A 15,353-nucleotide genomic window follows, 5' to 3' on the forward strand; every position below is an offset into this window, starting at 1 on the left:
AGCTTCACCTCAAGTTACTTACTATCTCAGTAGTAATGTCACTGTCTGAAGTGTCCGCTCCACTCACTCCCTAGTCCCTCTGCAAACTGCAGGCAGAGTAATGTGTGGCTGGACACTCCACTCTGCTCGCTTCTACCCCCTTCCACCCATGTCTCTGTTCCCCTGCCTTCCATGTTTCTCTTCCCCCTTCCATCCATGTCTTTTTCCCTCCATGTCTCTCCCCCACATCTCTCCCTCCCTTCCATATCTCTCCGCCCCTTACATATCTCTCCCCACTTCCATATCTCTCCCTCTCTTCCATATCTCTCCCCCACATCTCTCCCTCTCTTCCATATCTCTCCCTCTTTTCCATATCTCTCCCCCACATGTCTCCATCCGTTTCATATCTCTCCCACTACCCATTTCATCCAAATCTCCCTCCCTAACCCTTCAATTTTAATTGAACTCTACCTTCCCCCTTCCATGCCTATCACCCCCACCCACGTCTTCCTCTTACCCATTCCATTCATACCTGTCAGGCAGTGTTTCTCTCACAGAGCCGGCGCCTGAGGTGTTGGAAGCGCCAGCTCTCCTCTGCACTATTGATAGATGAGCCCCCATTCCTGCTGTTTCTCACCTCTCTGTCTCCGGCAGCGCGCGGTGTCAGACTGAGTGCTGGGTAGTCATGTGACACGCGGCATTCCTACGCAGAACTGCAGGGGGTGGCGCTCTCCCAGTGTACTGTGCATGCGGTTCCCTTATGGTGCTGCACGCTGCCTGTGGGTGGAGGAAACGCAGGCCGAGGCGGACGCAAAAATCACAGTCCAGATTGGCTGGAGGGCCGCGGGCTGCAATGTACCTCAGTTTGACATCCTTGGCCTACATGAATACATATCCTTTTAGTTAATAATTTATAAAATATAAAAATAAATTTGGGTAGCTACAGAAAAATATTTGTACTGATTATAATTATCATATGCCTGAGATTTTCCTCTATTTTTGGCATTTATAAGTCACATATTACAATGCGCACATTGTTTGGGGGGAGAAGTTAAGAAGTAACCTTGCAGTCATTTGGGCAGATATTGGTGATAAAATGAAATGAACCTCTAGGTTGTAGTCTGGGTGACCTCCTTTCTACATTACATACTTTTGTGTAGTGTGTGTGTGTGTGTAATTTGTGATTGCTATTAGTTTTAGAATATCATATTTTGCAATCTTTTTATGAGATGCTTTTACTTTGGACAGGCAGATTATTGTGATATCTGTCTCTTTCACTGCAGGATGAAACTTTGAAATTTTACCTTGATAAGTTCAATGCAGCTCTTCAAACATCTATCTATGGACCAAAATCCTACTTTTGGGAGAGCCAAATTATATTGTTTTGTGGGTAAACTAGAAGGTTGAAGTGAAGAAGATGATGGTAAATCACATGGTGGATAACCAGCTCAAAGGTCAGGCAAGGGAGACCTTCTCCTTCACTGCACAGGTTGGTGGGTGACCCGCAAAGTATCAACAGAATATTGAAAATAATAACAAACAGCATAAACAAAAATGGGGACCTCTTTCCCTACTGGCTGGACCACAAAAAATCATTGGTAGAAAATAGCATCAATAATGGGAATTGTCACTTCCCAGGAATTTCAAAATTACGATTACTTACCCCTTGTGTTTAACAAATATGTGTTTGTGAAGTCTGAAAAATACAATTAAATGTAAAATCCACAAAGCTGTATTTACCTCTGTCTTGGAAAGACATCATCATCAATATTGGCTGCTGATCAGTCATTGCTATAAGATCTCTGATCTTAACTAACCTTAAAAAAAACAACCTTTGTACTTGTCTCTTAGTATAGAGACCTTCCTTTAAAGTACATCAAATATCGTTATGGAGGCAGGGACAGACAATGGTCAGCAAGGGATAGAGTAAGTGGTAGACATGTGCAATTTGTTTCGGTCCGAATGTGAGTTTGGACGAATTTCGGGCAATTCAGACATTCGGGTACTTCCGAATAGCCGAAGTTCAGAAATTATCGAAGTTCCGAAGTGTCAAAGTGCTGAAGTTCCGAAGCACAGTATTGCCTAAGTACTAATATACTTACCCAGTGAAAGAAGAAGAATGTTACATTGTATACAATTTTAAATAAAAAGTATACAAACATAGCAAGGATTCAGCTGTAAGCATTTGCAACACTTACAACAATCAAGTAACATACATTCATATAAAATGTAAGTTACTTAGCCAGTCAATGTAATGATAGGAATGAATAAGTAGATAACTCCCTAATTCCCATGGTATTAGGGAGCTATCTACTAAAAGGCTGAAAGACCTAAATTGGTCTCTCAGACAAATTTACTAATACTAAGTAAAGATTACTTGATATTAGTAAATTATGCCCCTACTCGCTATACCGCGAGTAGGGGCATGTCTATTAAACAGTGAGCAGCGCCTGTGGCTGCTCACTGTTAAAAAAAAAAAAAAAGTCCCCCCTCCCAAGCCCCCACCCCTGAGCAACGTGTGGGGGCCCTACAGTAAAATAATGGGGGGGACCTATTGTCCTCCCCCCGGCCCCCCACCCCTGAGCGGCAGGTGGGGGCCTTAAATACTAATAAGGTCCCCCCCTTAGTATTTAGGGCCCCCACCCACCGCTCAGGGGGGGACGACATTAGGTCCCCCCCCCTTATTTTACTGTAGGGCCCCGACCCGCCGCTCAGGGGGGAGGACATTAGGTCCCCACCCCCTATTAGTATTTAGGGCACCCACCGCTCAGGGGTGGGGGCCAGGGGGGAGGACAATAGGTTCCCCCCCCCCATCATTTTACTTTAGGGCCCCCACCCGCCGCTCAGTGGTGGGGGCCCGGGGGAGGACAATAGGTCCCCCCACCAATTATTTTACTATAGGGCCCCCACACATTGCTCAGGGGTGGGGGCCAGGGGGGAGGACAATAGGTTCCCCCCCCCCCCATCATTTTACTTTAGGGCCCCCACCCGCCGCTCAGTGGTGGGGGCCCGGGGGAGGACAATAGGTCCCCCCACCAATTATTTTACTATAGGGCCCCCACACATTGCTCAGGGGTGGGTGCTCGGGAGGGGGGACTTTTTCTTTTTAAACAGTGAGCAGCCACAGGCTGCTCACTGTTTACTAGACATGCCCCTACTCGCGTTATAGCGAGTAGGGGCAAAATTTACAAATACTAAGTAATTTTTTTTTATTAGGGAGTTATCTACCAAAAGGCTGAAAGACCTAAATTGGTCTTTCAGCCTTTTGGTAGATAACTCCCTAATACCGTGGGAATTAGGGAGTTATCTACTAAACGACTGCAATAGAAGTCCCGAATATCGAAGTGTTGAAGTGTCGAATTGCTGAAGTCCCTAATTGCGAAAGTCCCGAATTTCGGAATGCCGAACCGAACCGAAAATTTTCCCCATGCACATGCCTAGTACGTGGAGGTGGAAAAGCAGAAAAATGGTTTCTATTTCTTCTCCAAACAAGTTGTGCCATGACAGATCTGAATTGTGATGTCAATTGCAAAATCTTTGATATACATTTAATTTAATTGAAAACAGAACATGACACAAAAAAGGTTAACACAAGTTGTACGTGGTTTTTAATATTTTTATTCAATTGTGTAATATGATGGTTCTCCTTTGACAGATTTCTAAATAATCTATCTTGTAGGAACAGCTGCTTTCTATATAAATACATCGACACAGAAATAACTAGTCATATGTGCACTCACCATATCCTGTTCTAAATGTGCTATGACTATGACCACTTCAGTTTTTTAAAACTGTATCTATGTAATAATGTGTTGTAATACTGAGACCTAGTCCAGAGGTTACTGTTTGATGATTTGTGCCAATGAAAATCCATGTGAATAATATTCTTGTTTAGGGACAATGTGAGTTTGATGAAGTCGCTGTTTACTTCTCGGAGGATGAATGGGGCTGTTTAACAGAAGATGATAGAGAGCTTTACATGGACGTGATGATGGAGAATTACCGGACCCTTAGGTCTCTGGGTAAGAAAATCCCATAACTTTTGCAATCCTAATTCCTGTGAATTACATGTGTAGATGTTTTGAGGTGATTTAAAACCATTCTTTGCATATATAATAACATTTATTGTAAACACGCAGGATGGACCTGTGTGATACCTCCCGTTGTATCCATTATCGAGCGAGGAGGAGAGCCATATATGAGGCATCACCAACCATTCAAGGAGACAAAATGTTCTATATATGGTGACATCGGTGAGTAATCACAAATTAGTAGGATTATTGTTCTTCTTAACCCATAATTACTATTCCCTTCTATTTCTACCACAAGCTCCATCATGCACACAGACCTTGAAAGAATTTCTTTGTATGTGCACGTACCAAAGGTCAAGTTTTCAAAAAGTTACAAGGCCCTTGTTCAGAATGTTATGTAAAAGTAGTAAGATTGACTGACTGAGAACAAAAGACCGCAATGTCTATATAATCTACTAAATTTAACTGAAAATATCGCTTTAGATCTCTGATCTAGAAGAGCTACTAATGGCAGAACAAATTCAATTCTCAAACATCACAGGAGCATGTTTTGTCCACAAGCTCATTGTACAATCAACTATTGTACTGTTGAACTTCTAAATCTTTTCCCAATTATTGATGAATGCCCAATTGCTTATTATTCAGTGAGTTTCTGTTAAACACAAAAACAGTAGAACAGTACTGAAGAAAATGGGGTCCAGTAAAAAGAGGAAGTTAAAAGGGCACTGTAATCACCATATCTACTGCAATGTTCTGGTGATTATGTTGCCAGTAGTGTCATGTCACTCTCCCACTGTTAAGAGGTAAACCTTTTTCAAACCATTTGCCATTGTAGAATATTACATATTTTATGTTCTTATCATATTAGGTATGGTTATTTAAATTGACATAAGTAAAAGATGGTATCAATACGTCAAGGCTTTCTTTGAGAAGTTTGGAATGTGAAGTGGGGGTCTTGTCCTTATTGATGTCATATTATGGTCATATCAATATAGAATAGTGGACAAAGGACCACAAAGTTCTTCTTGACCGGCTGTTCTCCAAATATGTAGAGTCTAACTCTCCCTTCAGGAGTCCAGCAATTAACATCTGTTGTTGAACATCCATTATCCTGTAACATCCCTTGTTGTTTTATTATGTATCTGTAACTGTAAGAATAATACTCAAGAAACCGTAAGTCAGATTCCGTAGTAGTACTTTTGTTAATATAGACGTATATCAACCTGGCGAGCCTTTAACCCAAGAAGATATATACATAAAATACTTATTTCAATCAACCTGGAAAACACACAGGAAAATGATTTTATTACAGCCATTTACCTCAACCTGGATTCCATGGCTGCACATGGTTTGGCCCTCTTCACAGATAGCACTAAAGCAAAAGTCCCCTACAGCACTGGCAGAGATTGTCAGCTGATGCTCTCAGTCAATTAATTAAGTCCTAATAAGGACAGCATTTATATACCTAAAGTGGGACTCCCACTTTAGCAATATCTATGAAGATGGACAAACAACAGGTGTCCGAGGGTAGCCAGGTAAGATTCAAATGGCTTGAAATGTTGGGCACCATAACCACAGTGCACCTTTAAAAATAAAAGTTTGGAAGCTGTGAATTCGTTCATAAGCTTAATACAATGCTACTGTCACCTATTATGAGACTAGCAACTACTATGGAATCCTGGACATAGATAGATAACCTTTCTTGTCTATTACCAGGCCTAAATCTATGGCTGAGTAAAAGGCCGCTGAAAGAGAGGGTAACAGTGTCAAATAAATTGCCAATGGATGGGTTCTGTTATATTACAGTGAATAAGAATTCTATAGAAAATATACATTATTTATAACTAGGACAAGCTATAGATTACATGGTATCCTCATTACAGTCATACTGTGTAATTTTATGCATGATGGGTACACTTACATTAAATAAAATGATGATCTAATCCCTATATATTTATTTCTAGTGGGTGGACCTGTAAGAACTACTACACAAGAACTACCGGTATTTCATAGACTTGTGTCTTTATCACACGGTATAAATGATAATATTGAAATCAACAAACCAAAATTCATTGTAAAAAATGAACCCTGGAAGAGGTCAAGCAAATCAGTGCGCAAAGTGGAACGGGAAATGTGTGAAAATGGAAATATCACAGAACCCATAATTTATACACTGACAAAATATACATCTAGACATATTAAGGAGGAGCAAACCTTCTGTGAGGAACAACCCCCAGACACTGCTATTTATAGAATTCCAGAACATCTACAGACAAAATATAACTTCACTTACATTAAGGAGGAATCAGTCTTGTGTGGGGAAGGAAATGATTACCTCAAAATGTATCCAACAGCAGAACAAGCACTTTTACAATGTGCGTCTTGTGTTAAAGAGGAACCAGCCTCACCGCTTAACAGAAATTTAACTGACATTTATACATCTCATATTAAGGAGGAATTGACCTTGCAGGATGAAGAAAATACCTCAGACACTAACAATTCTACACCCATAGGACATACACAGACAGAATACCCAGCGGAATGCAATTCATGTGAAGAAGAAAGTAACACAAACGTAAACCCTTTTTCCACTACAAAAGACACAAAGACCGACTATAGATCTACGTGTATTAAACCGGAGCCTGCTTTGCCTGTAGGAAGAAATTTTAGAGAAACTGGTACTACTATACCCACGGAACATGTACAGATAGAATATACATCTACTCAGATTATGGATGAATCAATCGTGTGGGAAAAAGAAAATTCCACAGACCATTATTCACCCAGAGAGCATACAGAGACTGAATATGCTTCTACTCATATTAACGAGGTATCTTCTTCTAATGAAGAAGGAAATCTCCCTGACATGGAAATGTATACAATTTCACAAACAGAAGAAATCTGGTTTAACACTGAATACAGAGGAGGAAAAAGCAGGGAAGCGGATAAACCATATTCATGTTCTGAATGTGGTAAATGTTTTACCCGTTCTTCAAACCTTGTTACCCATAAGAGGATTCACACTGGGGAGAAACCATTTTCTTGCTCTGAATGTGTTAAAAGTTTTACTCGTTTTTCAAATCTTGTTACCCATAAGAGGATTCACACAGGAGAGAAACCGTTCTCTTGCTCTGAATGTGGTAAACGTTTTACTCGTTTTTCAAATCTTGTTACCCATAAGAGGATTCACACAGGAGAGAAACCGTTCTCTTGCTCTGAATGTGGTAAATGTTTGACTAGTAAAAAAAACCTTGTTGTACATCAGGGGACTCACAATGGAACAAAACCATTGTCATGTTCTGAGTGTGGGAAATGTTTTACTTACAAGTCAAGTCTTAATGAACATCTGAGAATTCACACAGGAAAAAAATTATACTCATGCACTCAATGTGAGAAGGTTTTTACCCGTTCCTCTTATCTTGTTGAGCATCAGAGGACCCACACTGGAATAAAGCCATTCTTGTGTACTAAATGTGGGAAATGTTTTAATAGGAATTCATGTCTTGTTCAACATCAGAGGCTTCATATGGGCTAGAGACTGTTTTCTATCTCAAATAGTGTGAAATGTTTGACCTGGTGTCTTCTTGGTGAAAGTAATTAGCTTTAAACTCTTCTGTAAGGAGGAAATGTGTTAATATGGGGACAAACCTGTTTAATGACATTGATTCATAACACAAAGCCAATTACTTCTTGCTAGTCATAAACTGTAGATAGTAACAAATCAATGCTTCTTAAAGCAGGCTGTTGACCATGACAATGAAGTAAAACGTAACTTGTACTGATAAGTGCTATATTTACTAGTATAATATGGGTGTCTTATAAGCAGATCGGTCTATGTTTTATTTATTTTGTGTAACACTCCACAATGATAAACACTGTAAATAACAAATCGAACAGAACTTTATTTGGAAAAAGCAACTGAATACAGTAATTTGTAAATGCTCAGTCTGAAAGCTTACAGTCTAAACCGGATGCGACAAATGAAACACAGGAAACAAAGAAGGCAGTAGATAGTCAGTTTCTTGGGCAGTAATGAGAAGATTATGGCAGCATGGTGGTATGAGTAAAGTGTGCGAATTGCAACTTGTGAAAGTGACGGGATCATGTAAAATTTGTGTGGGAGAGATAGGACTGACACAGTGAGTGTCTACAGTATGATACTGTTATGAACGCTGGTATGTGAGATACACGTTCGCTTACGCTTTCTCCAGAAGTGCTAAAGGCTGAGTGATTATAGCTCGCAGTTTGGGTGTTGACTCAGACGTTCTCCAGAAGGCAATGCAGCATTCAGTAATTTCTCCCAGACACATACCCAAATATCAGCCTCAACTAGATGAAGGGTACAACAGGAATGATTTTATTCAGGCCAACTGGCCTTATATGCAGGTCTCCATGCAAGGGGCACTCCCCTCTGGACCTGAGAGTAGACTACAGTAAAGACATATGCACAATTACATTGGCTCTCAGGTCCAGGACACTCCCATACAAGATAGGTAAATCCCTTCCCTGTGTCTAGGAGATAATTGAGTCTGCACTGTATTAAACTCAATTATATCCAGGCACAAAAAAAGCATATATTTTTACAAACCCCCAAAATACATTTAAACAAACAAAATCCCTACATCCCCTGATAGCCCCAAACTGGGTGACCAACATATCCAAAAATCACCCAAATCGGTTCAGGAATCTCCTGGCAGTCCTAATTTGACCGACCACACGCATGGTTCTATGCAAAAAATAGTTCCACAGTTTCAGAGGCAGCGGTCACTCTATTTCGGGAAGTCTAAAAACCGAAAAAATTCAAAAACTGTTCCCCTGGCTCGTATGTAGCGTTTGTTCCCCTAATTTGTGGGAACAAAAATACCGAATAGCGCTCTCCTGCCTGGTCAGTAAAAAGGAGCAAACGTTCGCGAAGTTGACCAGCGTTCGTGAAGTCGAGCGTCCGGTTTTAGTTCCAGACACTCAATGACCAAGTCCCGCTGCCTCTTTTCATGCAAACAATACAGGGAGAGCACCTAATCCTGCGGTTTTCTTTGTAGATAATGAGCCGGTGGTCGGTGTTCGGTAGTTTTATCTACCGAACGAGAAAAAAACAATTTAACAAACCAAACAGGGTAGTTTCTTCACAGATACTAATAGTGATTTAACAGCAAGAGTACAATCTAATAAAGGTGAGATTAGCTGCAGGTCATGGGATAAAGGAAGAGGTTATAGATGGGGATTAGGATATAAATCCTCAGCACAGGTGAAAATACTTTTTTCTTAAGCAAATTTCTTTTTTATCATAGTGTCTAACCTGGTTTTTGAGGACTCGAGCTACAATCCTATACATAGAAATAGAAGGCCTATATAGCAAGTTCATGTTTAAAGGAGAGTCAGAAGGCAGATACACACAGGTATACATTAAAAATGTAGTAAGGAATAGAATATATGAAATATAAAAAATGGATTTGTGATATAGATGTAGGAAATGTAAATAGTATACTAGATATAGTCATGGAATTATGATGGCGTAATAAGCTGCCCTTAACAAAAGACATGGGCTTCACATATGTGTAATGTATGTATATGTAGGGCATAGGGGGATTTAGTGAGAAAGGTAAGGGCAGTTTGAATCTGGCCCTTGTCCATGAGTATCATCAACTGACGTGATTGATGGAAGAATGCACCCAGGTCTGAAGAGCTCCTATTTCAGTGAGAGAGCCCTGAGTAAAGCTTGAGGCCATCATGTAAGAGGAATGTTTTTTTGTTTTTTTTGCAACAATTAAGTACCAAAATTTTATTTAAGGAAACATTCCACCAATAACATAACCATTACATTCTGTGTAAGTAGTCAAACAGTTTTAGAATACACCTTGCCTCCACTACACCCTAAAAGAGAGCCAGAAGGTCTCATGTCAGCTAATCCCCGTAGCGCAGTGCTTAACTAATGTTTTTAGCAGGACTTAGGAGAGCGAAAGGAAGCTCCCAAACAAGAGTTGCCAGCTCTCTGAAGGCTGTAGTGGAGGCGGGTAGCGGTGCTTGGTGGACTACAGGTAAGAAGTCAAACTGTTCTAAAAATGTTTAAATTTTACGATGAGGGGGTACTTGGGCACTCCTGGCACTATAACCACTTCAGCTTTCTGTCATGATTATGGTGATTATGGCTTGAGTGTGCATTTAATATGAGCATTTTATTCCTTATGAGTTGGTAAGCAAGGACAAGGATTTGCAAAGTTCAAAAGGAGATTAAAAATTAATGGTAAGGAGGACTACCATGGAGTCAATGACATATATGTAATCCCCTGACTGTGTTTGTATTCTCTCTTACACAAGACAATTCCAATGTCTTAATTCCAAATATATTATTTAATTAATTAATATACAGTGGCCTATATTTTTAAATCTTTTTAGATTTTTTAAAAGTATGTGGTCTCATCACCTTTTAATTTTTTTTTTTTTTTTTAAATGAACATTAAAAAGGTTGTCTATTAATGTGTGCAGTTGGTAAATAAAGTGGCTGACAATATAATATTGTGTATCTGATTTAGAAAATTAATGAATATATATACAAAAGCGGTAAAAAGCACATTTCATGTACTTATTACTGAAACTTGGTAAATATCTTAAAATCGAATGCATTTTCCCCTAAAAATCTGTAAATTCTACATCCATTATTTACTTTTCTTTTGACCTCTATAGAGTTATTTGTACATGATTTTCAACTTGTGGGACCCTACTCATTCATAGGTTGTGGGTTGAGACAAAGCACATGTTTTGTGTTCCCTTAACGCCTGCTTTTAGGGGATTTGCGTTTTGGAGCAGGTCTGTGCTTTGCTGTTTGCTGCTGCAGTTTGGCTATAACTTTAATCAAGATGTGCAAGGGAGGTAACCTATCTTTTATATATTTTTTTAAATACTTTATGTGTGATTGTCTTGTTGTGCGCACAACATACAGGTTTCAATGCAAAAGGCAAGGTACATTTAAAAAATTGTCAATAACTGTGAAACATTCTTAGTTCCTCCTATTATTCTGTTACATTTCCGCTGATCAAGTTGTCAAGACATATCACATTTTTATATATATATTGAATATTAAACAATAACATGAGTCTAAAAACCAAGTTTCTCTTAAGTTGTGGTATCGCTTACATTATCATATGTAGCCATTCGTCAGTGCATTACCCCGGTTAGGATTAGGACACATGTCCCGTATAGTAGGACCATGGTCTGGGCCTACTCACATGCTTTATTACGGGCTTTTTCTTGCCAAGTCTTCTCCCGGGGTAAGTATAGGATAGAATAGTGCAGGGCGAAAGAAAAGAAGTAATATAGAAAAGAGGTTGTTCAGGTTGTTTGGGTGTAGTGGAAGGGGTTTAGAGATGTCATCAGGTCGATAGAGTATGATGTCGCTCGATGAAGCACTATGCGGTCCCCATCTGTGTTTAATCTCTGAGGGAGCGCTTCCCCAGGGCTTGGGGTCGAGGGATGTGAAGGCCAGTCGTGTCTTTACTAATATTTCTGTCACATTCTTATGTGGCTGTTACATTTGCTAGGTCGCTATTGCTCCATGGTTCCCACAGTTTTTCAAACTTAGTCATCGATCCCCGTACCCGGGCTGTTAAACTGTCCATGAGATAGACCTATTTTATGTTAGAGAGTACTGTCTTCAATGAAGGCCTTTCAACCTGTAGCCATGACTGTGCTAATGCTCTCCTAGTTGCTAATGTCACTTTGTGGATCAGTTTTTTTTTTTTTCGTCCAGTCCTCTTAGGGCCTATTCAACAGGTATGTCCAAGGGTTTAAGCCAGGTGTTCTATGGAAGATCTGAGAGATTATGTTATGTATTTCTTTCCAAAATGGTTGTATCTTGGGGCATTCCCACCACATGTGGAGGATGTGCCTCGAAGGCCGCATCCTCTCCAGCAGTCGTCATTAGGTGTTTGTTTCATTTGACACAGTTTGATTGGAGTGGTATATCACCGGAACATCGTTTTATACGATTGTTCTTGGAGGGATACGCAGATGGATAACGAACTATTTGCCTCCCAGATTTCCCTCCATTCCACCCTTCCAGCTCCACCCCCAGGTCTTTCTCCTAGATTTCTGTGTATGTTAATGTGCCCCATTCCTCTGTTTCACTACAGATATGTGCGTATAACCAAGTGATGAGACCTGGCTGTGTGGATTCGTTTAGGCACATTCTCTCAAAGAAAGTCATCGGCCCTGTGGCTGCTATTTGTATGTGTGGGTGGTGTATGTAGTCTTTGAGTTGCAGGTATCTAAAGAAGTCCAACGGAGTGAGATGGGCTATCTACCTATCTTTTTAAGGCCATGGAGCATATTTAAGTACAGGCTAGGTCACCACTTTGTGTAATAATCTGAATAGTAGTTTATTTTCACTATCATTGCTGGGTATTTTGTTTAAGTAGAATTGTTGGCAAGTAGTGGTGAATCCCCAAACAACTTCTAATGTAGCAATGTTTTTTTTTTTGTTTTTTTAATTCTTTATTTTTGTAGTGCATAGTTTAGTTAACAAGCTCACAGTGACATTTTTAAACGAAAATATACATTGAGGTTGAGGGCAAGATTGGCGTAAAATGTCAACATTTCAGCACTATTTTGTTTTTTAAATAACATGGAAAAACAAACATTAAAACGGTACAGTGCCTATAAAAGATAATAGAACGAGATTTGTGATAGCGATTACATGACATAGGCACTTATATTGTATGGCACTGTTAATAACAAGCCTAGTCAGATATAGGCTAGTAGACAACAGTATGATGTATTGGAACATGCTAGACTAGATATGTGTATATAGCCCAACTAGTTGCGCTTAAGGATATAAGTGTAAAGCTGTGCATTAGTAAAGCTAGGAGCGTTTATGCTTTAGGTACCAACAGTTTTAGAACGAATAAGCCAGTAACATTAAACAGTCGGCCGCTATATGGGATTGACTATGATAACTTTTTAACCTCTAGTTTGGTACCGGCAGGCTGGGGTTTAGCTGCAAGTCCTTTAGGGGACATGGGTACCTTGCTCGAGGGTATGTGGCACGATCAGCCAATACCTCGGCTTGGCAGATCCATGTCTTCCCTGGGATTTCTCCTGATCGCCTGGATGTATCTTTGTGGCGATGCTTGGTGTGGATTGCGCCTGGCGTCTCGCTTGTTTTCGGCCTCCTTTGAAGGTAGCATCAATGCGCCCCGGGTCTGTAGTTTCTGGAACTGATTCCTCTTGTGTGGGGTCGTGCTCTGCTGGCCTGAGGTTGTCGGGGCCGCTGTGCGTGGGGCAAGTTGTGCAGGTTGGCAGGTCCCGCTCTGGGTTGTGGGAGCGCGGGTGCTTGCGCCCGAGCATTCCCGCCCTTGCGTTCGTCGTTGTGTGCTTGGTCGGGTGGCCGCCCTGAAGACTTGTTGTGGGAGTCCGTAATGGCGGCGGCGGGTCTCCGGACGGAGCCAAGAGGCCACCTGTCGAGCCGCTTGACGGTAGGACATCCCCTTGTCACATAATATTTTGTGGAAGCTTGAACAGAGTTGGTCCAGAGCTTCCAGTTGGCGAACGTGTGTACGGCTGCTAGTGTTCCCGCTCTTTGGCCCCTGCTGGTCGGCCATCTTGGGTGTGTCCTGACAGGCTGGAGCCTCTGCTGGCTGTGAAGCTGCGGTCAGTTATTTACGTGTCGGTCCGCTTGGTTAATGGGTACCGGGATAACCCCCACCGGTCCAGGGGGGGGTGGGTGGGAGATCAGGAGCGCCTCTGAGGGGGTCTGGTGCCGAAGAGAGCGGCCGGCTCTCCCCGGCTCCAACTCCTGTAGGCGCAGGTTGATTTTCGGGTTCTGGGCTACGACAGGCTTCAGAAATGTATCTGTCGAGTCTTTGGTGTGCCCCCAATGTGGGTATCGCACCCCTGTGTGTCTTTGGGCTGAGTAGCCGCCGATATCGTCGGCTATTCTACCCGCCCGGCAGGAGCTCCTTGTCTGCACGTCTGTTCAGCTTGGCGGTCAGACACCGCCCCCTAATGTAGCAATGTTTTTGTGTCAGGTAGTCACATTGTTAACCTGAGGCTCAGGTGTCTTTTGGTGCCCAGATGTCTTTTGGTGGAGATGCCAACTTATCTTTATATCAATCTATATTCATCTATTGCAGGGACCATAAGCAACTCGCTTATACAAACTGAGGACATCATGGATCTGTTTAATATCCTAATCCAAGAACTCAAAACAGAATTTAATCATTTAAAACAATGTATTTTACAATAGATTTTTAACTTTCTTAAAAGAACAATTAACATGTTCTGTAACATTTTTAAAAGAGAGCAAGGTTCCCAAAAACAGAGGCTGATTTGAAAAATTCACCCTGCCAGTTGCACATAACTCAGAATGTATTAGTCTGTGCTCAATGATAAATTGATTACATTATTCAAACACCTATAAGAAGGTTGTGTTGTAGAATTCCTGAAGAGTTTTGTTAAAGGGACACTGTAGGCACCCAGACCACTTCTGCTCATTGGAGTGGTCTGGGTGCCAACTCCCACTACCCTTAACCCTGCATGTGTAATTATTGCAGTTTTTCATAAACTGCAATATTTACATTGCAGGGTTAACTCCACCTCTAGTGGCTGTCTATTAGACAGCCACTAGAGGTCACTTCCTGGGTTCTAGCACAGGTTTCCTGTTTCCTGTGCTAGAGCGTCGCTGGACGTCCTCACGCTGTGTGAGGACCTCCAGCGTCGCTCAAAACCCCATAGGAAAGCATTGAAATGATTTTTCAATGCTTTCCTATGGGGAGACGTAATGCGCATGCGCGGCATTTCCGCGCATGCGCATTAGGTCTCATCGGCCGGTGAGCGAGATTAGTCTCGCCCACCGGCCGACGTAATCACTAGGAGGAGCGTCGCGGAGGCGGAGACAGCGGCGAGGGACATCGCCGCTGTCCCAGGTAAGTGACTGAAGGGGTTTTAACCCCTTCAGTAACCGGGGATTGGTGGGTGGGAGGGAGAGGGACCCTCCAGTGCCAGAAAAACGGATCGTTTTTCTGGCACTGGAGTTTCCCTTTAACTCTTGTGAGTGGAATTCTGCCTGTTTGTTTGGTAAGCATTACAAAGAAGTGTGTGCTATGGCTAGAAGGTAGTCTTTTTCTACCCCAGGTCAGGACATGCTGTCCCATTGGGTCTCCAATGGTTGAGCGACACATCATATTTATGTAGATCTAGGCAACTGCCCATAATAAGTTCACTGTAGCAGCAGCATAGACATCCCTGCCCACACAGAGAAGAGTCAAATGAAGTTTTGTAATGTTTATTTTACTATGCATTATATTACAATAGAAGAGTGGGTCACCCAGAAAATTTAATACTGATGAAAGT

General features: G+C 41.5%; 2 protein-coding genes across 2 annotated transcripts in view; one reads left to right on the forward strand and one right to left on the reverse strand.

The window, feature by feature from the left end:
• The window catches only part of LOC134574527 (oocyte zinc finger protein XlCOF6-like), a 169,018-nt gene that overhangs the window by 59,535 nt on the left and 94,130 nt on the right, over positions 1–15,353 (reverse strand). The gene's annotated exons all lie outside the window — the stretch shown is intronic.
• On the forward strand, positions 1,397–7,617 carry LOC134575515 (zinc finger protein 347-like). Its single transcript, XM_063434816.1, has 4 exons — positions 1,397–1,468; positions 3,875–4,001; positions 4,119–4,232; positions 5,975–7,617. Exons 1-4 carry the CDS (start codon positions 1,397–1,399, stop codon positions 7,543–7,545), a joined length of 1,884 nt encoding a protein of 627 aa, XP_063290886.1. The 3' UTR covers positions 7,546–7,617.

This window comes from Pelobates fuscus, chromosome 10, assembly GCF_036172605.1.
Source record: "Pelobates fuscus isolate aPelFus1 chromosome 10, aPelFus1.pri, whole genome shotgun sequence".
NCBI classification, from domain to species: Eukaryota; Metazoa; Chordata; class Amphibia; order Anura; family Pelobatidae; genus Pelobates; species Pelobates fuscus.

Excerpts from the sequence above, each read along its gene's own strand:
- LOC134575515 (XM_063434816.1), top strand. The coding sequence starts at position 1,397 with ATGATGGTAAATCACATGGTGGATAACCAGCTCAAAGGTCAGGCAAGG. Across the intron at positions 1,469-3,874 it reads CCTTCTCCTTCACTGCACAG|GGACAATGTGAGTTTGATGA; the intron begins GTTGGTGGGTGA and ends ATTCTTGTTTAG. Across the intron at positions 4,002-4,118 it reads CCGGACCCTTAGGTCTCTGG|GATGGACCTGTGTGATACCT; the intron begins GTAAGAAAATCC and ends GTAAACACGCAG.